Below are 26,907 nucleotides of genomic sequence, written 5' to 3' on the forward strand. Positions count from 1 at the left end.
TGGTTGTAAGCGGTGATTTTAGTTGGCGCGGATTATTTGCGATGTAGAGATTTATTTTGGCTTTGATACCTGATTAAATATATTATAGCTATCGTCTATTTTGCTTTTGGTATTGCAAAGTATCAGTTTTTAAAAAGGGTTTGTTTTATAATGGCATTAAAGCAACGATTGTGGTCAAATACCTGCCTTGTTTTGAATTTAAAAAAAAGATACTTATTTATTCCGCTTGATCAATATTAATCACTACTACAATATAAAAACACGTGTAACACAATTCAAATGATTGCAATGCACAACTTAATTTACACCGTAATAATCCAACAACATTTGTATTAGCTATCTGTGAACAAAGTTGGCTTGGTTGGTTAATTGATTCATTTCAAATTTTGGCTTTTTAGTTCCATTATTATGAAATAGCACTCTCATCCAGGATTCCAAGCCACTGCGCACTGGCCCCCGGGATTTCCCGCTAAATCATATCGGTGTCCAATCTGCGGGTCAAACTGCCTGAATATACCCCTGGGATAAGTTAATAGGGCTGTTAGATCGTGTGTCTCTAATGTTACAAGGACTTTTAGTGGCTGTGATATAAAATAAAATGATAAGTTTATATTTGAGAATCGTTCACTAACAATCTCTGTCACTTAACATTTTGATCTGGAGTGGGGTGGTGGAATTTGGTTGCAAGAAGGAGTATACTAAGAATAAAAGCTACAAACTACGAGACTTTACACTTCAAGACGAAGATTGTCAGTAAACCAAGATGGATTGGAGATGATAAAACACTGCACCTGTTAGACCATGGTCACAACAATACACCTACTAAATACAGAAGCTATTAAGAGACTAACGCCTGTATTTAAATATTACTATGAGATCTCACAGTGCGCGCGGACGCACGGGGTGACACGAACCAATCACAGAACTCTATTCAACGATGTGCGTTCGATTTGCTGCTTCACTTAACAAGCGTTTGTGTATACTATACAGGCTATGTCTTTTCAGTAATAATTCACAAGATTAAAAGCAAATCTTCAGTCACAATGAACTTTTAACAACAAACTATTTCTTCATTGAAGCTATAAAAGCTATTCCAATTACCAAAAATGACAATTCTTCTAAATTAATAACGGTAAAAGAGACCAAAACAACCAAAATAAAGCCAGCTCTTGGCAGCGGCGACGAATTTAATCAAAAAGAAAAACATGAGCTACAACGTCCACGGGAGATAAATTGCAGAACTCGCAACGTGATTCTAAATTGTGTTGTTTGTTTAACTTAATTGGGGACATAGAAATAGTTATTTAGGGAAATAGTTTAGAAATAAAGGAGTATTTGTAACCAATACATTATAGGGCCTATATTTAATCGCGTTAGGGTCAAACTATTTGTTAAAAGATCAGTGCGATTGGCTTTATCTTCAAAAAACGTTGTGTAAAGATAGTTACTTAATTTGTATTTGTTTGTAGAAAAGATACTGGGAATCTATCTGTGTATGTACTCAATGTTTTGAGTATATTTGGATTTCTATTTTGTTATGGCTGAAATTTAATTATGATGTTGTTGATGATGATGTATTTTCAATTGAAATTTTTCATTTAATTTCTAAAGCCAACGGTTCCCATCGAAATGGTTGGCTAAAGAAGTCTTGGAATAAGATCGTGATGAAATTCTTAATCTTTGGTGTCAATAAAAATGAAAGTTGCTTGTTAATCCCAAACGTCAACAACAAGTCACCTTTTGCCGCATTGTTTTTATCCTAAGCCCCCATCGATGCGAGTCGTCGGAACCAGTCGCAGGTTATGTAATATTACCATAACACCATAAACGGACGCAGGTGGTTTGAAGCCATCGGCCCACACTTCCAGCTTGATACACTGTAATTTGTGAACTTTGTAAGGGAATCGATTTATCGGTAGTCGGAATGTTTTGTAAAGAAGTATCCTTATTCTTTAGCACTTATGTAACTGAAACTGGAAATTATGGACGCTCATTTTTGAATTAATAAAAATTTAACAAACCCTAAATTTCGAGTAGTACTTTTTCGCACACTGCTAAATCATTTTTATAAGTTTTGGTTACTGAAAGAGATAATTTTATAGTTGTAACTATAAAACACCAATAATAAAGTTTTCATACCCCTTGCAAACTTTAGTATTGTGTCCTACCAGTCTCCAGCTTATAGCTCATTAAGATGCGCAGCTCAGCATTTCTCTACGAAAGTGTGGGTCACAGTCGCTGGGACCACTCCATTGTGCATTGTGACAGTGTCACTTTCATCCATATGTGTCTCAGTGAAAGCTGTTATGAGTGGTGAAATATTGCACTATTCAACCAGTAAATGAAGTGGATGTAAAATTTTGTTTTGCAAAAGGTTTCGGAAGTTCTTTATTTTGCAATTTACAAGTCTTACTGGCAGCTTGTGTCACTAATTTTATAAATTACGTGATATGATGCATAGTAATTATAAAGAAGCTTTTTATTTTATAACAGCAATAATTATTGGATAAATTACTTTTTTTCTACTGTGTCTAGGTGATTCGGGTCTATAAAATCAATTTTATTTAGCATCACAAACAAAAGTATTAGTTCAATTATAAAGTCATCAAAGAGTCTTTAAAGTCCAATCAGAAAAATTGAGTTCGATACTTGCCTAAGTAAAATTAAAATCCAAGTTTCAAGAGCACAAAACGATGAAAGTGCTCCCTTCATAAAAAATCTTACTGGGGGAAAATAATTTTAGAGAATCGAGATTAAAAGCAAACGGTATGAGGAAAACGGTCGTCCATTTCCCTCGAGCATCAAAAATCGGTATCGGATCTTCTTTATGTGCCCAACGAAACGTTAAATCTCCTTATCTTTACAAACCAGGTGTAAAACCTGAACTGTTAACTGCTATAGGCGGTGTTGCAATCACGATCGACCTTGCATCTCGCTGTCTCTTTCGTGCGTTTAGACCGTCAGGTGTTTTCGGTTCTGGATTGTCCAATGCGGTGCAGAACGGTGCAGTTATCTTTGGTTTTGCAAGAAAAATGGGGTATAGTAATGAAAAAAGGGAATGAATGTGGAAATGATGAAGGGATATTACGGGCATGCGTAGAAGAGTGAGACGGCGATGGCGGCCGTGCGGACAGCGGGTCGGCTCCCCAGTAGCGGGCCGCTCGCCGTCCGTGCGTCGCGTCTCTGTAGTTATAACGTCACATATCAAATTTCACGCGAAAAATTTGATATTGTCGTCGATTTGTGAAGTGTCAGAAAGTTCTGCCGGTAATTGTTGTTCCTGTATTTTAGTGCTTGGTTCTGTTTATTTGCGTTTGTGTTTTGTTGCTCAGTGATTTCTAGTGTTTTGTTACCAGTAGTAGGTAATTTACTTTTGTTTTGTTTTTATAGTTTTTAATTGCTTGCGTTTTTATTTTGTGTGTCCTCAATGATATCATCAGCAGAGTTTCTTTATCGGTGTTGGCTGATAAGGGTTATCGGTGACTATGTACTGCACTAGGCATTGCATATTCAAGGATTAGTAACGGTGCTGTCCGAAGCATGTTTCTTACGTTTCACTTGAGTAAATACTGTATTGTTATTGTTATTTGTTTCACGTCAAATATCATGTTACATTGTTGTTGAGTTCTGTTCAATAACAAATAGTGTTTCTTATTATCCTCTTATGATAACGATACAAGTACGAGTAACTAAGTTTGGAAGAATTTTCATAAAACCGCAAAGGTTTCTAGTTTGAATGTATTTATTAGAACTAGGGTTTCCTAGTCAAAAACACATGGCTAGCTAATAGTTTAAAAGATATTGATCTAATTGCAATTGTTTTAAGGCTTTAGTAGGTACATAATATTAACTCATTCAATAAAAACATCTAAACAGCATGTTAATAGTTTTAAAAACTGCTTCAAGGTTTTAGTTTCAATCCCTAACGATTTCAATAACAGCCGGTCTGTTCCAGAAAAAAAGATTTGTCAAATTTGTTTAACATAGAAGGATATAAAATCCCAAAAATATTGATCCGATTGCAAATATCGTGGGGCCACTTTATTGTGAATCACCAAGTGTATGAAATGAGAAAGACAAAGAAGGGATTTGAATACAAGACGAGGGGGCCCTTGAAATTGATCGTGTGCTCCCCAGCCTCTGGTTTACCGAACCCCGGATACCTACTAAACTTAATACGATACAAATTTGATTTGGCGATGGCTCTATGGAGACATGTTAGTACAAGTCTTGTGGTATGATGGAGAGTGTTGATGAGTAATCCTTTAACGGTTTTACTAACCTTTTGATTAGTAACAGCTTTTAAAAGATCGTTGTTGGTAATTAAGCATTTTAAAACTTCAAGTCTGAGATAACAAGCATGAGAAGTTAATTATGCATTCTGAGATGTAAATCATTTATGTATTTTATTCCAATAATGATCCCTCAGTATTGCTAATTTAATTGCATCAACAAAAACTTATGTACCTTTTAACATATGACAAAAAACGGTTAAGATCATAACCGCAAATTATATTGTAAAATTTATTAACAGCAATTGGTTCAGAGGTCCGACTCTAAAACCGGTAACTGGTTTAACATGATCATTATCGACCGTGTGCTGCGTGTGCCCACAATACTGCGTATCAGCAATATTCGAGCAGTAATTTAGAAATGGTTTAGCCCCTTTTTGTCCCATTGTCCCCATAGGGCGAGGTCGTTGACATTGGCCTTCCCTTTCATAATTTGGATTTGCGTTATTTATCATTCGATCCATAATATATTGTGCTAATCGCATATTTTATTGTGTCCGTTATACGCGTTTTAATCTGACGCAGGAACGAATTCGAACGTACCTATTGTTCTGGGACAATCCCCTTGGATTGTGATGAAATATGAATTATGTTTTGGAACATGTTTTTGTTCCAAATTAATATCCTACGTGTCGTATCAGCCCTTTGCTGCAGCAGCTACCCCAATATTTTTAATTGGATGCAATTGATTAAACTTAAGATTATGGGAGAAAAGCCCTTCCGCGAGCAATTTGCAACAGCCGCAAGCAACAATCTTAGTTTCATTATCTTTTTATAAGCATTAGAATTTAAATTTCGATAAAAATGTCATTATTAGCTTTGATATTTCAATCTCGTTCAAACGGTTTATTATTTAAATCTAGTAGTTCTAGTGATTTGATTTTATCTAGCGAGCTGTTTATCTTATCCGTCTAGCGTTATCCTATGCAAATTCCGTCCTATATCTAGAATATTTCGAGAAAACTGTACTTTGGCTTGAGAGCTGTATTCTTTAGCATAACATGATCTGGTGTTTTCTACCTTTTAGTGGAAGGAAACTGGCTGTTTGCGATGATTATGATGCTAATGTATTCGGTTATCTAATGAAACGTTTCCTGCTTCGGTTGAAGTGTTTTAGTGCTCAGAAAGAAGAAGTATTAGTTTGGAATGTAAGGTCTTTGTTGCGCCATGAGAAAGATGTTATAGTTGCGGTTCGTATTTAACGCAATACTATGGTTGAGGCATGTGAACTCTATTCTTGAAATATTTAACAGTATTAGGTGAAGTCTTTGTCATTATTTTTACTTTGAAGTAATGTTATCAAGCTTGAAAATTCGCTTAGGTACCTAATTTTAGTCTCTAATTTTATTTCAAGGAATTTCGTAAATCCTGTCTTGGGATTTTTACATAAAATTCTATCAACCAATGGTATCAAGTATCGGGTTTTAGTTGTGCATTGAAGTTAGACAGTATAGTTAATAATACAACTTTTTTAATAGTATTTCTCTCAAATTGTTGATACCTATAAGTACCGATGTTAAAGTGAATAGTATAATTTTCTGTCTTGTATACTATGTACTTATATCATTAAAATTCTTCCAAACTATCTAATAAGAATCAGACACGCCACCTTTGAACTCTACGATCATTATTCATACGGTCTTCAACAAGCCTCTACTCTAAAGCCATAAGCAGTGTTCTCAACGTAGAAAATAATGCCTCTCGCAACACATTCCACGGTTTTTTACGCCAGTATAAATTGGCCAAAACAATGCTGCCCAGTGCTGGTACCGTTAGCGTAGAGCGCCGTTCGGATTTGAGTTGCATTGGAGGGCTGATAACTACTCAGAGCCGGCTGCGGGTTTCTTTACTAGGAGTTTATTATCTTACTTCAGAATGAAATTATTAGAATCAACCCGTAACGAACATAAATCTTTAAAATAGCCATTTTACGGAAAACATTCTACCATAGATAGCGAATGGTCGAAAATTTGTCATAAATCTAATAATTACTATTAGTTCTGGAAAATTTTTCGCATTATCACTTTTTAGTCTTCTATTAGGTACGAGTGTCAGACTTGCAAAGCCTTTGAGTTTGATCGGATTAATAATGTAACGGCATTCGAACCGGGGATTCATTGTTGAAGTGATAGAATTTTACTGACTTTAAAGGTCATCGGTGGATCTTGCAATTTTGAATGAATTCCAAAATGAAAGAGGCTCCTTTTGCCTTTTTCTTATCAAAAAAGTAATCAATAAGTTCCCAAATCCGGACCCTTCCAACTCTTGCGCAATCGGCCTCCTTTTCGCACGTGTTCTCCGTTTCGCAAGCCTGTCCGATGAGACGACTCGTGCACAGGAAACACGCCTTAAATAGGTACCGGTAGGCCGTTTAAGGAAGTCGTCTTTCGCTTATCACTATCAGCTTCTACGGCTATTTTATAACATGTGATAATAGTGTTGGTTTGTTTTATAAATAGAACCGTATTAGTAGAAATTAATCTAGCGTCGGCACGCGCACCGACGATCGCCAAACGGCTAGAGTACCTACCTTCTGTACTCGCCACTCTGCCCGGTGAAGCTGGAAAAGCTCCTCAAGCTACCAGCGCACGTCGCTTCAAAAAAAAAAGTAGTGTAGATCCAGATTTAGACTGACTTGTATGTAGAAGATGTAAGTGTTCCAATTTTGCAAACAATCCCGTAGTTAGTAGTAGAGAGATACCTACCTAAAAAAATTACATCATTGTGATTATTCGAAGACTGCTTCAAGTTGTACTTCCTGCCACTAATAAGTTGTGTAAAACAACAATAAATAAAAGTTAAAAGTGCTAATTTGCTAACTGTCTACAAAGGCAATCAATTGTCGTACATAAAGCCTTAAAACCAAATGTAGCATTGAAAGTAACCACCGACCTTCGATAGCTTCATCTTAGCCCACGTACGTACGTACCCATTTATCTACTAGTGTAGGTAGTAATGATTAACAAATGACGTTTTATGGATAAAGTACCTGACGCCGACTGGTAATTGGCTCTGTTATTTGTTTTATGGCGCTGGAGAGATTACACCAATGATCAATGAGCGTTTATGGAAGTAAAATTTTGTTAAAAGCTAGTAGGTGTTTTGTTTAAAATTTTATTTTTAAAAACATTAAAATAATTATGATATCTTATCATGAAAAGACTAAAAAAACTAGGTATGACATTGATAATGACAAATTCTAGGAAGAACTTGCTTCTTTACACAAATATAATTATGCAGGTTTACTACAGTAAAAGTGATAGCAGTAGATTAAAATCGAGGACAATTTTAGTTTTTTCTACAGCAATGTTTATTGAAACGAAATGTACGGCAAGAGAACGAGTTCTCATAGAAAATACAGTAATAAGTTCAATGTTTGTCTAAGATATCCGTAGATCGGACATTCCTATAGCCAGGCCGAATCATCAGTACTCCATACAGGTCCCAGGGCGTTGCACCGACTAAGGAATGTGCCCGCCGGGTCGTGCTTACGAAACGTCATGACTAGGCAATCGTGTCTACACCCGAATACGCAATTATTTCAATTATTTTGTCCAATATTGGCCCCAGATTCGGGAGTCTGTTTACACAATGCCTTATGAATACCAATCGATCCAAAGTTTGGGATTTGATCAAAGTTTTGATTGGAATTAGGGATAATATACATCATGTTTGTAACATCAAAATCTCCTTCAAGTTTTGAGCTGACCTTATTATATTTTTGGTCGTTACGTCAAAAGTTATTTGAAGAACCTTTTCAATTAGGAAAACTGCTGCTCTTATTTCATCTCAAACAATTTTCTTCAATTTTTCACCGTTATTTTCTCAAGTCATAACCGTTGCTCTATTTGTAAATTCAACTATAATAGTCTTGCTGATTGCAATTCGAGCAGCGTCTTCATTCCCCTCATGGCTTTTTAATTACCTCCGTGTATGTGCCGGAACATTCGCTAATGTTCTAGGGATGCGCGATATATCGAATCAAATCGATTATACGGATCCTATGAGCTGAAATCAATTGTACGCTAATCGATTATATTTGGAACGTTCGCATGAAATCCGTTAGTAAAATTGTTCCTGGAATTCGTTGAATTTTTCGTGCATCAGAATTTCGTCGTGAATATGCGTCATTTGCTATGGGATTTTGAAATTTTGATTCGGATTTTAAAATATTGAGTGTTTTATTCAGCAACAGAAATAACAAGAGTTACTGTTAAAACAATAACCTAAAAATCTTATTTGATACATTCTAAATAGTGTGACTTAACAAAATCAATTCAGGGGCACTTCATTGCTATGTCGAGTCCCTTCCTTAACGCTATTCCAGTCAATAGGTACAACAACAGCACATCAGACTTGATATTTTTGTTGAAAAATGGCATCTATTATAACGACATAAGATTCCATAATGTAGTGCTTCATTTTGTCGTCGTCTGTACAATCGCTCCATTGTTCTAAGCGATCCTTATATTGCAAGTAGCGGTCTTCATAGGCACCGCGTGGCCAAATTCTTAGAATGTCTGTTGAATTCAATTAGCCTTAAACGGACGCTTTTGATGTACCTACGTTAGTTTTAGTTTTATTTATAGGTACTGGTAGGGCTAACAGATTATGAGACTTATCGAGAAAGCTCCATAAGAGCAAAACTTTAAAATAAAATTATTTTAAGCAATAATAACTGTATGTTATTATCAAGGTAGGTACTACAAATTATTTGCTATATTTTGGTCTTAGTCAATTTTTTTTTTATTCTTCGGCCCATTGAAACGAACTTGAACAAATTTAATTGATATTGATGAAGTGAACAGCACTTCTAAATAAAATTAATGCTGACTGAATCTCAAAAATTAATGGAACATTTTCGCAGCTTCTGCAGCAATTTGTTAAACGGAAGCAGGGGAGAGTAACGATCTTTAAAAAAAATCATCAATCAATACACTCAGATTCTTAAGGGCCTGTAAAGTCTTATCTTCCCTCTTTGCTCCTAGAGTGATGGGTGCGATTCGTCAAGTCTCCCCCATGACCTACTTGCGCGTAGTTTTTTGGGAACTCCATAGAAAATTGTTATTGCTATACGACCCATGGAAATCTATCGGTGTCGTGTCGGGTTACGGACACGTAAAAGTAGTAGCAGCATTATTATTACAAAAAATCGGCTTTCTGTTTTCAATTACTTTATCGTAGCTCTTAGGCCCAGAACAGACGGTGAAACGCAACTGCAACGAAACTGCAATTGCTAGTTACTTTTGAGTTGCATCTAAGTTTCTGCCATAGCGTCCGTTGAGAGACCACACATGACGCGACCGGTTTGAAACTTTCAGTTTCATTCATCAGAATCATCACAAAGTTGCAGTTTCGTTGCAGTTGCGTTTCACCGTCTGTTCTGGGCCTTAGAAAGATAAGATAAATAATTTTAGGATTTTTAGTAATATCACGCGTGTTTCTTCTTTGCATATAACTTTGGAAGAGGTCAGAGATTCTATAATGTCTTGCATATCTTTAGCTATCTAGATTTTGTATATCTATTTGCATATCTAGAGCTAAGAGAGTAAATTAATGAAATCCGTTATATTTGATTTAAAAAATATTCTTACTGCGCATCTGTGAACTGTCCCATTTTGATGTACCTACTAAAGTAAATGTGCTATTTTGTTAAAGCGACGACAATGGATTTTACACCCTCCCTTTAAACTTTTTGTGTCATTTTTTGCTTGATTAATGATGGCTCAACGACCCTCAAAATGCTTCGCACTCTTTCCTATTATTCTTTTAAATATTCACTTCGTTGATTAGTTTATTCCCGAAGTGAAACGAAAAATGGTGTCTATGAAATGTTTTATGTAACCAATGTTAACAGCTTTCATTCTCACGTATGCATCATTAAAGTTAGTACTATTCACACTGGTTCTAATTACTTTCATTGTGCGAGTAAAAAGCGCTATACATTCTTGTGAATCATCAATAACGGGCCTATTTGAAGTTGCACAATTGCTTGCTATGAGAGTGTGAAGTGATTTCAAATTTGTTAGAGCACTGTGTCTGTAATCTCACCTACTAAAGTATGCCTCTCTAATGCTTTGCCACATGAATGCTTCTCCGTCTTTGGGGAATCTAGCTTTTAAGTAACTTGACTGACAATTTAAGTTAAAATGTCATTATTGATCACGTTGTTTTATGAACGAGGTACCTACTAACATGAGTCGTTGATTAATTATAATCTCACGTTGATAACGCCAAACCTTATTAACATACACGATATTACAGGAAACCAACAAATCTAAACTTGAAACTATTCATTAGATCTAACTGCGATCTTCCTAAACCAACAATTGCTACAAATGGCACTGCAGCATCATTTATCTTAACAAGGGATCCGCCACCCGCATGCACGTCATCTGTGCAATCTATCAAGAGATCTGCCACAGATCTTATAAATAACTAACCTAAATACGTCAAAGCTAAAGGGTATTGGATTTCTAAAGGGTTTTTGATTTTTTTAACTATATTTTATTGCTTTACATAATTAATTGCATCATATTATAGGTATTCGTTTTCTGTACAAGTTGGTACATTTCATTTCACATTTACATTTGAAATACAGTTTGTTACAATTTTCTTAATGATTTTTTTTAAAACAGACTGAACTATTTCAGTGATCTCTAGATTATTTCACTTTGTGATTTAAGAAAGGTCGGTCGTCATTGCAATTTGGGGCAAAGTCAATTTAGTGTCAATGTTAGTCTTTATTGGTTTGCAAGATGGCCGAAGTTTCTTGACACGGATTATATTAATAAACTTAACCTAGCGTTGCCATTGAGTCGTCTACTTAACAACAATATTTTGAGGTCATTTTATGTGTCCACAGGGTCACATTATTATGAGCTACCGCACCAACCCACATCAAAATCAGAATCATTTTTGAAAAGGGTTCCCTTAGGTTCCCTTCCTTTGTATGGGGACAACTACTGACGTTTTCATTATTAGGGTCACTGCTGGGAGTTATTTCTATGTGACATAATTAATGTTCATTGAGATAACGTAATAAGGCCATTTCATTAACTTCAGAACCTTTTGGTTAATTCTAAAATATTTACAACTCCTTTTATTTTTGCTTTCCTGTTTCCATCCATGTCCCACAGTAGTTTCCTTTCCCTTTATTTTTGAAATATTTTCAAATATGTACCTACGTCTTTCGGCTGAAACGAACGAACGATGTACCTACTTATTTTCATTTTCAATTACCCATTCCATGTTGATTCGATGTGATAAAATAATTTCAAGAATTTGTAAGACTGTATTGTATATGTTTAAAGTGTCAAAGTTAACCTTAATGTATTTGAAGATGCTATAAAATCGGCATTAAATCTATTATAATCTCACTGAAATATGGACTCATTTCAACATAGACTTTACTTCGGATGATAAACGAGTCCGCAAGATCGGCTGAAATATGAGGATAGAACTACATTAGACACATATTGCGCGTCCGAAATTGGACTCGTACAGTTAGAAGCGGAATCATATTTTGAGACCGTAACCCAAATAAATGCCCTACACTAGAATTCACATAGGGATTTTCATCAGCAATTTTATTGCGTGCAACGGTAAAATAGAAATTAAAAGTTTTCGTAGATAAGACTGTAATTTTATAACAATTGAACTGATTTGGAAAATAATATCCGTTATGTGACGTGATGTCAATTAAAAGCTACAACTAAACATAACGGTATTTTTTTTCTTTGGAAGTTGATAGAGCTAGAATAATAATAATAACATCTATAACAGTACACTAATAGTACCGAATACTGTTTAAGTTATATTAGTTTTAAGTGAGCTTCAGGAGCATTCGTTCCAATTCAAAATTAGTGAAAGATGAGCTGAACAAAAAGCAAAAGCGGGAAGAGCTTGACTCCTACCAAAGCAAGCAGTAATAAATTCTTTGTCTGCGAAGATATTTATCAAGCAGTCGGTACTGGGTATGACTTATGCCTCGCTATCTCCAGCACCCGACTGTACCTGACTTATGTAAGATCTTAATGTCCTAGCTTGATTAATGGCTTCCTTCGGACAATATGCAAATCCAGCACACGTGTTCCCAGATTACGGGACATCAGTATGCGGGCCGCGGCGGGTGACTTGGCTAAAGTCGTGTTTGCACTTTGTAGTTCCTTGTAGTGGTAAAACATTTGGACGTGACCCCTTTGTGGATACAGCGTATTGATATATTGGATTTGGTTTCGTTTGTGGTGGCAACTTTATTTGAAAACGGTGCTTCAATCATTGCAAAGATGGAAGTGGCTGATAAAAGTGGATCACAAGAGAAGAGATTTTATATCTCTGCCAAATGTGATAATGAGGTGCTTTTGAGACAGCCATTGCTTAGGCAGCCAGCACTCGAAGACAAAATATACCGAATCTTATTTTAAATGAGCATTTATAAGATAAAATTCTTTTGATATCTGTAGCAAATTGTACAAATGTTTTGTATAGAAGTAAAACTTGGCTGTCCATAATAAAGAAAGGAGTTTCTGCTCAGTTTCTTTCTACAAAAATATACTGTGAACATTTTTATCACATTATGTATAACCATTTAGGCAAACATTCCAAATTCCAATCCAATTCACCAATGCCAAGAAATACCGAAGCATAGGTACTTAAAGGCATCAGTATATGCCCGCATCATTTACATCGAATACTAGTTGGCAATAACAAGGATGTGTCCAGGTGAGCACATTAGGATGCGTGTCAGGACAAACACAGACGGCTCGACACATGCGGGCTGGGCTAACCTGACTCGAATTGCTACTGATTTTGAGGTTAACGCTACTGCCTATTCGCTAGTAGAGGGTTTAATAGCGTTTCATTAACTACTAATGGCTGATTTAACCGATTTAAATCTTGAGAAGTAAAATTAGTTAACTATCTCACTAGACTAGATTAGCAATTACTCTGTGCTACTAGTAATCGAAATGAGACTTACGGTACTTGAGGTCTTTTTTTAGTTTTATTTCATAAATATGTCCTTTTTCAAAGTCAAATGTCAAAATCAAAGTTGTTTCAACGGTTTAGGCGCAGATACTTAGATAAATGTTATTTTTTTGTTTATAGAATGATAAAAGTATAGGTACCTACATAGGTACCTACATAGGTACCTACATAGGTATAGAAAGCGTTGTGCAAACATATGATAAAATAAATAAATAATTTCGTTCCCAAAAGGAAATATTAAGGAACTTACCATAAAGGAACAGAATCTATTCTAATGCCTATACTAGAACTATTAAACCAATTAGCTCAATGTCCGCTTAATAGCCTCTGACTGCAGGTGGGCAGTGTCATTAATTTGACGTAACTACATAAATTATCGTGTCCACAATCTAATCGACTGAAACGAGTTATCGATACGCGACAGAAAGTGGTAATCGATTAGGGTAATCCAAACAATTTGTGAAATCATGAGGCTAATCATGGTTGAGTTTAATTTGTTGAAAAGCATTTTTCTGAAGTGACTGAGAAGAGATGGACGGAATTCAAGCTTCTTGTACCACTAACATTTGATATTGCACTAAAACAAGTAAAAAAAATGTCGATGATTATTAAGATTCTTCACGTTTAGAAAAAGTTGTTAACTGTCTTTCATAATCTTTATCACCAGAAGTTGTAACTCGATCAGCAAAACATGTTGATGTATCACCAAATTATGACTGACATACAAAGTGTTCCCTGTTCACAAATAACAACAACAATGTAGTCCTTATCTGATAAGTATGAAAGTCGATAATCGGACAAAATTGCTTACGGATTAGGCGCGTGTTGGCTTCAAAAATGTGAGCAAAAAGTGGTGGGTTTGAATAGTGGTGTTTAGAAAAAATGTTATCGACATCTGACCTTGGGGTGCCGCAAAAAATAACGTACACCCGGAGTTAATATGCGTAATACGATCCACGAATTGAGATTATGTTTTTGCTGGGAGACATACACAGTTTGAAGATTAAAAGAGCGCAATGGTAGAGACGGTAATTTTTTTTTCTAAGTAGGTACGTTAGTTTAGGAGACGTTAGTCTGCTTGAAGACATGCCTGCCTATAAAGTTATGAATTTTGAGGTTTAAATAGTAGAGATAAAGTCGGTAAAAATGGTTGAAAGTAAACATTTATGTGGTGTCAATTAACTTGAATAATTTAAGCGATAATTTAAAATTTAATTTACCTATTTGCTTTCATTATTTACACACAAGGTTAGAAACAAAATCATGGTCAATGTTCAAACTCAAATGATCTAAGAATCCAAACGAAAATTAATTTAACATAAAAACAAATGCGAAAAAACATCCTAAAAAATTACGAATGCAATAAGCATGTAGCAAATTATACCCTTATCAAAAAAGTTTTCACAAACAAACTGTCAAAGTTTTGAGCCCATCTTTGACTCGGAATATAAAGAAGTTGTGATGGGACACCATGGCATATTATGTATTCAAGGGACGAAACAGGAAGGCAGAACCACAACGCGTCGACTTCCGAATCGTGTGTGTTTTTATTGGTTTGTTTAACTCCTAAACGTTTAGGCAGTGTTTAAGGAAAACTATGACGTTATAATCGTTGTGTTTATCATTTTTTTTCCAAGAATTATTGTGTTCGGATTTTGGACCATTTAATTACAGTCGACCGCACATAAATCTATTATAAGATGTCTAATTTCCTTAACTATTTTATCTCCGAGAAGGTATAAAGTCCCAACCTCATTAAAAACCATCAACTTTTATTGTGTATAAAAACGGCATACAATTATAAGATTAACAATAATTAATTATTATGAAACAGCAAAATAAATACGATATTTTTAGTGCTTAATAAGGATATTAAATTTATTATTATGACATTTGCGTTATTATTTAATAAGTATTAAAAGTATTCCGAATGTAACTGGAATATTGTAATAAAATACCGGTTTCGAGCCTTGATTCGAGCAATTATTATGCGTTAAGTGCATTTCGTGTATTTATTATTTTGTACTACATTCAAGCGATCAATATAAAATAAGCTTTAAATCAAAATTATGTTCGTTCGTTCGCTCGTTCGTTTCAGCCAAATGACGTCCACTACTGGACAAAGGCCTCCTCCAAGGTTTTCCACAATGCACGGTCCTGCGCTGCACGCATCCAGGCTCTTCCCGCGACCCTTACCAGGAGGCCTGCCCACGCTACGTCTTCCAGCCCGTGGTCGCCACTCGAGAACTTTTCTGCCCCAACGGCCATCGTCTCTACGAGCTATGTACCCCACCCAAAAAAAAAGCATCTTTAAATAATAAAAAGGAAAAAAATACTTCATTGAAGCACATCTGTTCACAAAAGATCATCTCCGTGTTTATAAACACAGGCACGTGACATTTAGACAGTATAATAACAATCGATTCTGCATTCGAGAGAGAAGCACGCTCGATAACCTGGCATCGATTGGGTCAGAGTTCAATGTTCAATGCAGTTGAGATAATAACCTACATTTTAAATGTTAAGTGAAAAGTTATGTGATTGTCGTATTTATTCAAACATTACGCAATTTTTATATTTCATTAACATTCTCCGTTGCAACTTTACAAGTAAAAAATATTGCAAAATAGAGCATGAAAATTTAAAGTAGGTAATTTATTTGAAAAAAATTGTATTAAAACAATTAAGTTTCTAAAAAAATTTACATCGAAAAAAAAAAACTTGTAAAAACTGTGCTCAAACAAATAATGCAACCACGAGCAGGGGAGGGGTGTATTAATCAGCCAAACCACTCGAAAATTAAAAGGACGACAGTAACAAGCCAACCGAGATGTTAAAAATTAACCGTGTCATCGCGCCCGAAAGCGTGCCCGAATCCAATGGCCAGTTGTGTAATGGTCATTTTGCACACCGGCAATATTCCGTTCAACTTTTGACCTTATTCCATTGACTTACAGAGTAAATGTGTAACTTGTTAGAGTTATGGTCACTTGCAGAAATGCAACAAAACATTTTTGACCTTAGTTCTTTGATTTAGAGTTGGTTCTAATTTGCAAGTTCTTTGTGGATGTTCAGATCGATCAGTGTGGATATTGTGTAATACATTTGCGACCTGTAGAGCAATCGATAACAAGCTTTTTGAATCTGTTCGAACTGAAATGACTTTTATTTACTACCAACGGAACTTCAAAATCGAAATTAAATTAAACATTTAAATTTCTTCAGACATGATTCTAGTTCAAAGTAATGCCAAAACAATTGTGAGAAAATTAAAATGGAAGCAAACAGTGGTTATCCAATTAAAGACATCGTATAGTGTTAGATGAACGATTTTGGAAAGTATTCAATAAATAACATTGTGCGTGCGAGTAATAATATACCACCACAGTTTTAATTTATTGTATTAGGAAGAGAATGTCTATTGATTAATGGTTTTTCTTGTTATGATATTAATAATGCTGATTCCGGGAAAAAAACCACATACCTAGAAATGCAAAAAAATAATCACAGAAAACTAGAGAGAAATATACAGAGATCATTTTCTTTTTGTTAAATTCTTTAAACAATATTAAATTAAATTAAACAAAAGCACGTCTGTTGGAACATTATAAATGTATGCTATGGAGCTCATGTTACAGAACACAGAACATAGAAATATGTATGTTTGGTGTTACAGACCAAAAATATTAAAAATTTTAGCGGGATAATTCAATGAGTATCAGTACTGTTGTAGAAAATTCAATAAAACTAGTATCTACGTTAATCTTTAAGACATAAGAAAGATATATCTTTTTTAATTATCCAAATCGGACCATTACTTACGAAGATATTAAGTAATAAACATAGGCCGTTTTTGCCGCTAAAAGTCAACGTACGCAGGGCCGCGTGACGTCATTATATCCGAATCGAGCGCAGCCGGCGTACTAATGGGATGGAAAATATTTTTTTCCGGCTAAACTATCAGTTTTAGAAAAAAACTTTTAATAACATTTATTCNGTTTATGACCTGGGGAGAGGAGAGGGGCGGGGTAGTCATACCCAGCTTCTAGGCTAAGATTAAATAGATTTCCAGCACGGAGCGGCTGTCCTTTCCTGCAGCAGCTGGCCCGCCCATGGGAACGGCAAATAGATAGGTAGGTGCGTAGGTTTAACTCAGAAAAACTAAATAACAGGTAGGTATTACTATTAAGTGTACATCGAAATGATTTTCATAGCAATGTCTTATTGTTAGAAGTTATACCTTATTGTTAGAAGTAAATAAATTAATACTTTAAATACATTTTTATATTTTACTTGGAAGAAGATATGACTCTAACAACACTTATGTACACTTTATTTGAATAAATCGCCAAATATACCACCGCGGAGAACCCAATCGCGTCTCTGCGTGCCATTGAATCGTATGAGCGTATGGATTTTTTGCGTTATTTTTCACAATTTCCATTTTTAAAAATTACCTATCGATAGCTTACTTTATTCTGATGAATAAATGTTATTACAAGTTTTTCTCTAAAACTGATAATTAGGCTAGAAAAAAATATTTTCTATCCACGCAGTACGCCGGCAGCGTTCGGATCGGATATAATGACGTCATCGTCCCCGCGCCGGGCGGTCAGTGAACTTTTTTAGTAATTTGGCCATAACTTCGTCAATTTTTGTCGTGGAACAAAAATTTTTGCACTGTGTATTAAGGATTTTTTAGCCCTATAAATCTGCATTCACAGCTAAAAATCGAAATGATCCTCATTGGTTATACCTATTGAGCTTCATTATACTTATTGTGATTTAGAATAGACGCAAAACTACGAAGCTTGTAAAATATTTTATATTTTCAGCTTTCGCCGAGCAAAATATCTTCATTTCCGAGGTCGAACCTTGCTCAATATCCGCTGTCTCCAGCCTTATTTGCGTTGTCTGTCCTAAACGATATTTACATACGCGAATTCTCAAAGAATGCTCCGAGAAAGGGTTCCAATATTACTTACTTTGTATTAAATCCACGTATTTTCCTTGAACTTCAAACTTAAGTCTTTATTGCAAACACAAACAGTGCCCCAATTTCGGGAGAGGAAATAAATTCTACTTACAAAGCTACCCTGTAGTGAACAATTTAAAATACAATTTCGAATAGTCATCATCAAGATCAATTTTGTAAAGGCGGTGGATATACTCGTACATGCCAGTAAAATTGAAGAATTGTATGCATACTTACCTATCAGCGTCCACTGCTGAACATAGGTCTCACCCTCACCCTCCTTAACCTTTACTAAATAGTAACGATCGCGTAAATTGGAGGTGCACGTTTAGACTCATAAAACAAAGAATACCTACATTTATATACTAAAACCTCGAAATCGAACTAAAAACTAAACGGGGAAATGCAAAAATTTCAATTTCGGTTAGGTATCACGTGATCGAAAATCACGCTAGACTTGGCAATGGCCCAGAAGACAAATGACATTTCGCATGATGTTAACCTGGCGTGTTGAATGTCGTCGGAGTTTTCACCGTATTCCTTGAAAACTATTCCAATAGATGATAGATTGCGAATGGTGAATTATCATAACTATTGGTTGAATAATGCACCTAGTGTTCGTAGAGATATGGATGATAATGCATTGTAAAATTTCTTAGATTTTGGGTAAAAGGCATTTATTGATTAAGCATCTAAGAATTCATTGGCTCTTATCATCACATGTGATTCACGAAGCAGACTCGTTTCTCGATATCTCGACAAATAAATAAACGAAGTAGTTTTAGTTATGGTTAAAATTAAATTATTATTAACGATTCATAAATTATCTGTTTTTATTGGGGGACTATTTCCTAGGTGAATAGATTCCGTTCCTAAATAGAGAATAGAACACAAAGAAATATAATGCCTAGCCGCCTATTGCTGAATTGAAACTAATATTAAAGCAGGATGGATAATAATGTATGTAATAGGTATCATAGCAACCAGGAGCGCAGGTGTGTGTCTATTACGTCCTTGCTATCGTAGGGGAATGGGGCAGGTGTGTTCCACTTGACGACTGTGGTCACTAATAGTGTTACTGTAACTTTCTAAGCTCTTTGTACGACAATAAATATTAAATATCTACAGCTGAATATCAAAAAGGTATCACAAACAAGGTGGAACGACGACATCGTAAAGGTAGCAGGAGGGCGCAGGACGCAGGCCGCTACCAATCGGGCAACTTGGAAAGAATCGGGCGAAGCCTATATTCAGCAGTGGATTGACGAATATCAAAATATCTAAACTCATAATCGTCAATTTAGTGTAATTCATTCTACTGCTGGACGTAAGGGAACGCCACAAAGCAAGATCTTCTGTTTTTTTTTTTACGTATTTTTATATTTATAGCGAAAATAGAGCTAAGCTAAGCAAGCTTAGCGAAATAGAGTTCCAAATAAATGTGCTAGATTTTGCCAATTTGAAAACTATTAACAATATTTCTAGTAAAGGTTTACCCGTCAAATCCAGATGGTTCTAGCTATTTTTGTACGCTATCATCTACCTACTCAAGCATCTTGCTATGCCATCCGCCTACACAAAATTTCTGGTTCAACTGGCAGAATTTTGTATGATAGCATTAACCGACCTCAGCTATGCGCTGACATTGTTTATTTTTATGAAACATTATCGTACAAATTCTCGTTAGAACTGCCTTGAAATCTATTAAGGACTCATTATACTTTGACCCATTAGCTGGTAAAACTATCTTTATTATCTAACCCTTTTATAGCTTTTTTATCATTCCTCCCATTAAAGTCAGATACAAAAATTTTCTAACTGTTTAGCTTTTTTATGATCTAAAGCCTTTGCAGTTATGACCCCTATGAAGTAACTGTTAGTACTAATTAAACATCTGTATGTTTGTCCGTTAAGTCACTATTAGAAACAAGTTTAACGTTTTATTTGCCATTTTCAATTGATGTAGTTAATATGCCTTTCTTCATAAGCGATAAATGATGATTAATAGTATACGTGAATGGAATGAAGTATTTCTATTACGCTTTGTCAAATACATTTTACAGATCAGTATGTTTAAGGCATAAAATATCACAATTATCAGCTAAAGTAAAAAAGAGAGTTCAAGGAAATGAATTATGGGCTCTTAACACAAAATTCTTACAAAACAGACGGAGAAATGGTATCTCAAAAGCAAAGAATTCTTAACATCGTGTAGACATACAACAACATCATCAATAAAAATGCTAATAACAATGCTTAAAGCAGTCAATGAGCATTTACCGATGCATCAATTACAATAACTGATGTTGATTAGCCCACTTACAGTGTACTTGGAACTGTTGAAATTGTTATGCGTTAGAAATTTCCGAGTCACTGTGATGATGAAGAGAATGGTAAATTACATGAAGATGTTCCAGAAGGAAATATAAAAGAGACAACAATAATAATTTTCTTCAAGGCGAGAGTGAATAGGCGCTTAAATATTAGGCAGAATGTACCATCCTAAACTGCATCTCACTGAACATCAGGTGTGATTGCGGTCAAATACCTGCCTTGTTCTGCATTAAAAAAGTTGACACTGGCCACCAAGAAAACTGCATCCTTTTTTTTTATCGACGAATAACGTTACTCTTTTGTTTTTTCTTTCGCTCTCGTCACTCAATTTTCCACGTACTTACTCGTACTAATTAAATTTTCATGACTTGAGTTTGTATTTTTTACCCCATAATATTGACTATTGGTAGGTACTTCGTTTCAACTAAAACCACGAAGCACATACTACTATTCAGAGAAAACGATGTTAAACCATATAATTACTTCTCGCAGGATACGATTCGCATAATAAAACTTTATTGAAAAGGGAAGCGTTTAGGAGCGATTATTAAGAACTCTACTTAAGACAACTAGCAGGTAGTGATTGTTGTTTGTTTGTAACAGCTGTTATTAAAGTCGTACCATAATGCTCGTTTGTTATTTAGTTTTTAACGTATTCACACATCCTACAATAAAAGTAGGATAAATCTTAGGGCTTGCTTCTATAGATAGAGACATCCCGTTGTTTAAAACTTAACTATTTTTTGCAGGATCCCATTTAGTTATACATTATACTTGTTTTAATTTTATAGTTCACACGAACATCCCGTGTGTCCCGCAAAAAACAGATCCGTTCGAATTTGTAATTCCAATTTCATTTCAATTCAGTTCAGTTTTGCGGGATTCTGCATTATCGTAAAACTGGATTACCGTGGGATGGGAACAAGCACACGTTGTTCCAAAATAGCACTTATCAGAACTACATAAGGTACCTTGATAAACCGTCTTCTGCCTGCACGTCTGCAGAAAGAATCTTAAACCATCATCTCAGCTTTGATTACTGATATCCCGGAAGCAGTAACCAGGATCTTACTTTTATTCATATCCAATTTAAAATTACCATTTCTCTTATCCATATCTTTTAAATCCTTTTGCAAGCAATTTACATAATCTGCTTAAAATGGTTACATTTAAAAATAAACCGAAAAATTTACACTCCATCAAGCTGAAAGTCTTGTAAGTTAAAAGGTAGTGGTAATGCATGGAGACTTACGCAAATGTTATGTAACAGACTACTCACTACCGGACGACGGATCTCCAGTGGGTCACCGGGGTCTTGTGGCCTCAATTGGTAAAATACCAACAAGCTATAATGCATTTGGTGCATTAGAAAGTGAATTTGATGGCCGGTTACCGGATGATTACGAAGATGTTGATATTATGTTATGTTGATTTGTATGACTTACGACAAAATGACTATTTAATATGGATGTAAAGCAGAGAAGAGGAAATAAGCTAATAGTGATGATAAATAAAGGATTGATTTACGCCTGTATTCACTAACGATGCTTGCGAAGCAGCAAATCGAACGCACAGCGTTGAATAGAGCTCTGTGATTGGTTCGCGTTTGACCCTGTGCGTCCACGCGTACTGTGAGACCTCAACAATGTTTGTGAATACGGGCGTAAGTGTTTAAAAGTAGGAAAGTAAAAACACAACTAAAATTATTCAAAAGTACGAGTATACGTAGCATGTAGGCGCTTACGTCCCAAATATAGCTTGCCCTCCCACGAATAAAAATGTATGTATTCGTTTGTTTAAATAACTTTCCTGTTCATCATACAATGCATTACATATTGATTTATCGTCTTATTTATGAAAATGTATTTATTCGTTTGTTTAAATAATTTTCCTGTTCGTTGCAAAATGGATAACATTCTGGATCTGAACCATTTATGCAGTTTATTCCTTTCTTCTTTTGCCTATAAGTTGTTCCAAACTTCCACTTCCATTTTATCTGAAGTTTCAACTGCAACATTATCGGAACCTCGAAAGTTGTTGCAAACGTAAACAAATTAACTGAACGTTAACATTTAACTGGGTCAAGGCGAGGAGATTAATGGAGAGTTTCCAGTATTTATGCGAGTGGACCACAATAGGCAGGACGTGGCTAACTGCTGTGTTTAGGGTTGGCATGAACACTGGATGAAACTAGATTTTTGTAGAGACACCAGTACAAAACAAGTTGCGAAATTGTAACACTGGATTAAATGGTATAGTTTTATCTGGTTGTACCTAGGTTTTATACAGTCACCAACGCAACACAACATAAATGTTTGTTGCACAATTGCAGCTATAAAAACTAGACAAGATGACACAGTTCTTAAAATTCTTGGTGCAACAAGATTTTTGTACAGTCGACAAATGCAACGCAACATTTTTTGTTGCAAAATTGCACCTCTTATAACATAGTAAGTCACAGTGCTTTCTGAATATTCTGCCATACATAATATTATTTTAATTGGATACTACTTAACTTCACTGTTAACTGAATTACTTTAGGTAGAAGAACAACTCTTTTATTTAACTAGATCAAGAGGTTTGTGAACTGTTTTAGAAACAGTTAATAATTTCTGAACCTATCATAAGGATTATAATTGAAGAACAATCGGTACTCATTTGGTATCTACTTTGTCGCTTTGTCTATTCACTTTACATTTTAGGTTTCAGCCCTAAATACAATTCAATGAACCTCTACTATTGACCGTGACTACGCTGGTCAGTTAAGTTTTAAGAATATTGCTTTAAATAAATGGTTTAACTTTAAAACTGGACATAGATTAATAATTTTCAACACAATATGAGTTTCAAGCATTACTTAATACTTCGTCAATAATGTGACCTTTACCGGTAATGCTCACATGGTATGAGTAATTGATTATTTACAAAGTATACAAGAAAAAGATTTAGCAATGTGAGCCGTTAATGCACTGCCAGATTAAAGGCTTGCCAACGTAACTTTGATTAACGATTATGCAGTCTCTACCAGAAAAGGACAGCTAGTTGCTATGCAATGTCACCCAATAAGCACAGCCCAAAGGGATCAGCAAATTCAGCAATGATCAGAATGTCAAAAGAACAGAAGATACTAAATTCTACTACTGCTCAAATGTCATCCAAAAGGGATCAATCAGCAATCATCATCTAAAAACAAAAGAAGACACGATGTTAACGACTCAAATTAGTTTCTAGATCAATGGGTCGTGATAGTTCATAATTGTTTAATGAATGAAACACTGAATGTACTACTATTATTAAACTATTTCAACAGTCGAGTTCAATGGACGTGTGAGACCTGTATTCACATACTGCCGTTCAAGTAATTGTCAATAATTATAGCTGCCGTGTCGCTTTTCGTGTAAGAAATTGTAAATAATTGTTTTGAAATCAAATTGCCTTTAAGCTTTATATTTCACGCGTCCAGCGTGAATACTGAAAAGACTGTTTGTTTTCTTTAAACTACGGTTCAAGTAAAAACTCACGCGCACAGAGATGAAACGACGTGTGGTTGTGCCAGTTTTTGCGATTTATCAGCCGCCTTGTTAACAACGAATACGAGTAATCTTGTCCGTTGACGTTTTTGTTTCTGAGAACCACAATTGTGTATCATTTGTTTCAATGCACATTATCCTTATATCAGATTCATCGATGAAACGTCTTCCCACGAATGTCTTGTTTCTTTCAGTGCTATTTTTAGATCTATTACAAGGCCTACAAAACTTTTTTGTTTACACGCCCTTTGTATCGTTTGTTAGGCGCACGAGTGGTTCGTTTAAAGATGTGGAATCACCAAACCGTTTAGGACATTACGGAACGTGAACCTTTATTAACCTAAATTGAACTCTATTGTTCATTGGCCTGTCATTACTATGTGAAGGCTGTTTTCCGACTCGGCAACAAACAAATCAACGGTAATTGGCCGGTCGCCTCGGGCATTTAAAGTGTTTAAAGAAACTCTGCTGATGGTCTCAATTAAATATTATTTGAGCACCTTAACCCTAACCTCGCTATTTCTTTTCTTTCAGACGAAAATGTAGATAGATCAGTTGCACGTACATTTGCTAAAGGTACGATGTCCATTGACCAGGCGTCTCCTCTGGTGCCCATCAAGCCTCAAGTGTCGCTGCAGAACAGTGCGTTCATCAAGAACAGCCACAACCGAAGCAGCTTCTGCGGAGTGAGTCCTTCCAGCGGGACCTTCAAGACATTCGCTATAAATAGGAAGAGTTGGAGCGGCAATGGCACGCTTCCGCTCCAACAGTTTACGCCCGAGGTGGAACAAACGCCGCATCTAGCGACGTTCCGCTCCGGGACTGGGACGTTCCCGAGGAACAGGGAACGGAACAATAACGCAACGAACGGAATATTAACGCCTAACGGGAACTCGGTCCAGAGCTTCAAAGGAAATGAGCTGAGAAGGAGCGGATGCTCTAACGGCCGACGCTACGCGGAGATCGGGTACTGGAATAAAAGGTGAGTGTCACTTCACGTCACTTTCGAGTTTGTTTCCTAATAGCCTTTGTTTGACGATTGCGTCATCAGGAGAGATTTACCGAGTGCACGTCACTTGTTTAGCGACCGGAAATTACACCCCAGATTTGCAATGTCGTGAATTTATCATAATTATTTGATTTACATCATTAAAATTCTACGCCTGACTAACGATTGTAAATAATAGTAATCAGATCCGTAGTTGTTAAGAAATCTTGATTATCGGATTACTTACTCTTAGCCTAGATTTTATTCATGTTTTTTTCACTTACTCAATTGGCGTGGAAAAACGTTCATGTTGAATTAATTCTGTTTGTGTGGGTCAAAACATGCCTCAGGTAGGGAAATAAAAGTTTTGCAAGAAACCAAGTAGTTCGTATCACTAACTTCCTAAGGCCTTTATTTACTTTCTTTTCCATCCCACTCAAGTAATTCTGTAACAAGTTTTCCAATTTCATTTTCGTGCTTTCATTTCCTCCCGTTCGGCGCTCGCTCCCTTAATATTACTTTTATTAGCTGAAAACGTTTTACAAACATTGGTTTGCGAATCTAATAAAGATTGAATTTCATTTTAAAGGAGGGATGATGATGTTAGAGTGCAACTTAGAAATCAAGTATTTTGCAATAGATTTGATGGATATTTAACTCTGAAATCTTAGGAATTGATTAGGTCTTAAAGTGCATTTTTAAACGTGTCTAAATTGTTTCTTCACGTTGATAAGGTTGGTATTTTAATTGAAACAATTTCTTAATTTTATCGGTTTAAAATTAAAAATCCAATCATCTTGTCATGATAAATTAACTTTTACAACACTTCATTTAGATGCATATCGTTCGTATGCATATAAAATACTTACGCAATGTTCAATCCGGTATCATCTTGAGATTCTAATCATCTATTTTGATCATTAGACTAGAAATCTTCAAAGAAATAAGATAGCATTGGAACCAAAATAGTCTAATGTCTTTAAAGATATTTTTGCAATTACACAAAAAAATATTTTTACGCAATATTGCATTCATTAAATATTTGGCCGTAAGCTCTAATTCAGAATAACTATAAGATCACTGAAAGTAAAAATTCCATTTGGATTATTATCACCACATCTTGTAACCGAAATTCTAATCTTTCGGTACGGTCTTTACTTTCAAAACTTTGTTTGCCGCATTTATCAGATCAGAATCTTCATTATCTTTATGCGTGTTGAGTACGAAACTTTGTCTATAAGTCTCATACACCCAATTTGGGGCAAACTAAGCCTGTTGATAAGAGCCGGCCAATAATCAGGTCTCACTCTTTTTATTGGGGGCGCAGTTTATCGTGGCATGATCCGCCATCACCACAGTTGATTTTATCGTTGCTATTTAGTGTTCCTCCCTTAACCGCTATTTATCGCTGTTCTTCGTCGGCCTTGCCAATTAAGTTGTCTTTAGGGAAATATTTATCTTCTAGTAATGCTTCGTCTTGGTCGGTTATGTTGGCTATTGTAGTTAATCCGCAATCAGCGGGTGATCGTGTATCTGTGTTTGACAAGGTTACGCTTAGTGCGTGTTTAGCCATTGTTCTGCCTATTGTGCCGGACATTACCATTGTCGATAGTATCTGTATGTACTTATGTATGGCTTAATGTAAATGTTCAGATAGATTGTTGTAATGTTTACTTTGTAGCGTTTATGCACTTTTGGGTGAACTGTCTGAAATTGCAGAACTCTCACGTTCACTGCGTACTTATCTACGTATTTTTGAATGTGTTTATTTCAAAGAATACATTATATCTATGTTGTTCC

At 35.5% G+C, this 26,907-nt stretch overlaps 1 protein-coding gene across 8 annotated transcripts in view; it reads left to right on the forward strand.

Moving 5' to 3' along the window:
* The first annotated feature begins 3,077 nt into the window (after window positions 1-3,077).
* Window positions 3,078-26,907, forward strand: part of spri (Src homology 2 domain-containing protein sprint) — a 167,036-nt gene continuing 143,206 nt past the window's right edge. For 6 of the 8 annotated variants that reach the window (XM_028313928.1, XM_028313929.1, XM_028313931.1 and 3 more), the window contains exons 1-2: window positions 3,078-3,267; window positions 24,654-25,101. In XM_028313928.1, the coding sequence (XP_028169729.1) occupies window positions 3,093-3,267; window positions 24,654-25,101 (623 nt within the window). In that variant the 5' untranslated portion in view covers window positions 3,078-3,092. Of the gene's footprint in view, window positions 3,363-24,653; window positions 25,102-26,907 lie in introns of all 8 variants that reach the window. The other 2 variants (XM_028313933.1, XM_028313934.1) reach the window with 2 other exon arrangements.

The sequence above is a fragment of the Ostrinia furnacalis genome, unplaced genomic scaffold, assembly GCF_004193835.3.
Source record: "Ostrinia furnacalis isolate ACB-3 unplaced genomic scaffold, ASM419383v2 OfSCF4444, whole genome shotgun sequence".
In the NCBI taxonomy this organism is placed as follows: domain Eukaryota; kingdom Metazoa; phylum Arthropoda; class Insecta; order Lepidoptera; family Crambidae; genus Ostrinia; species Ostrinia furnacalis.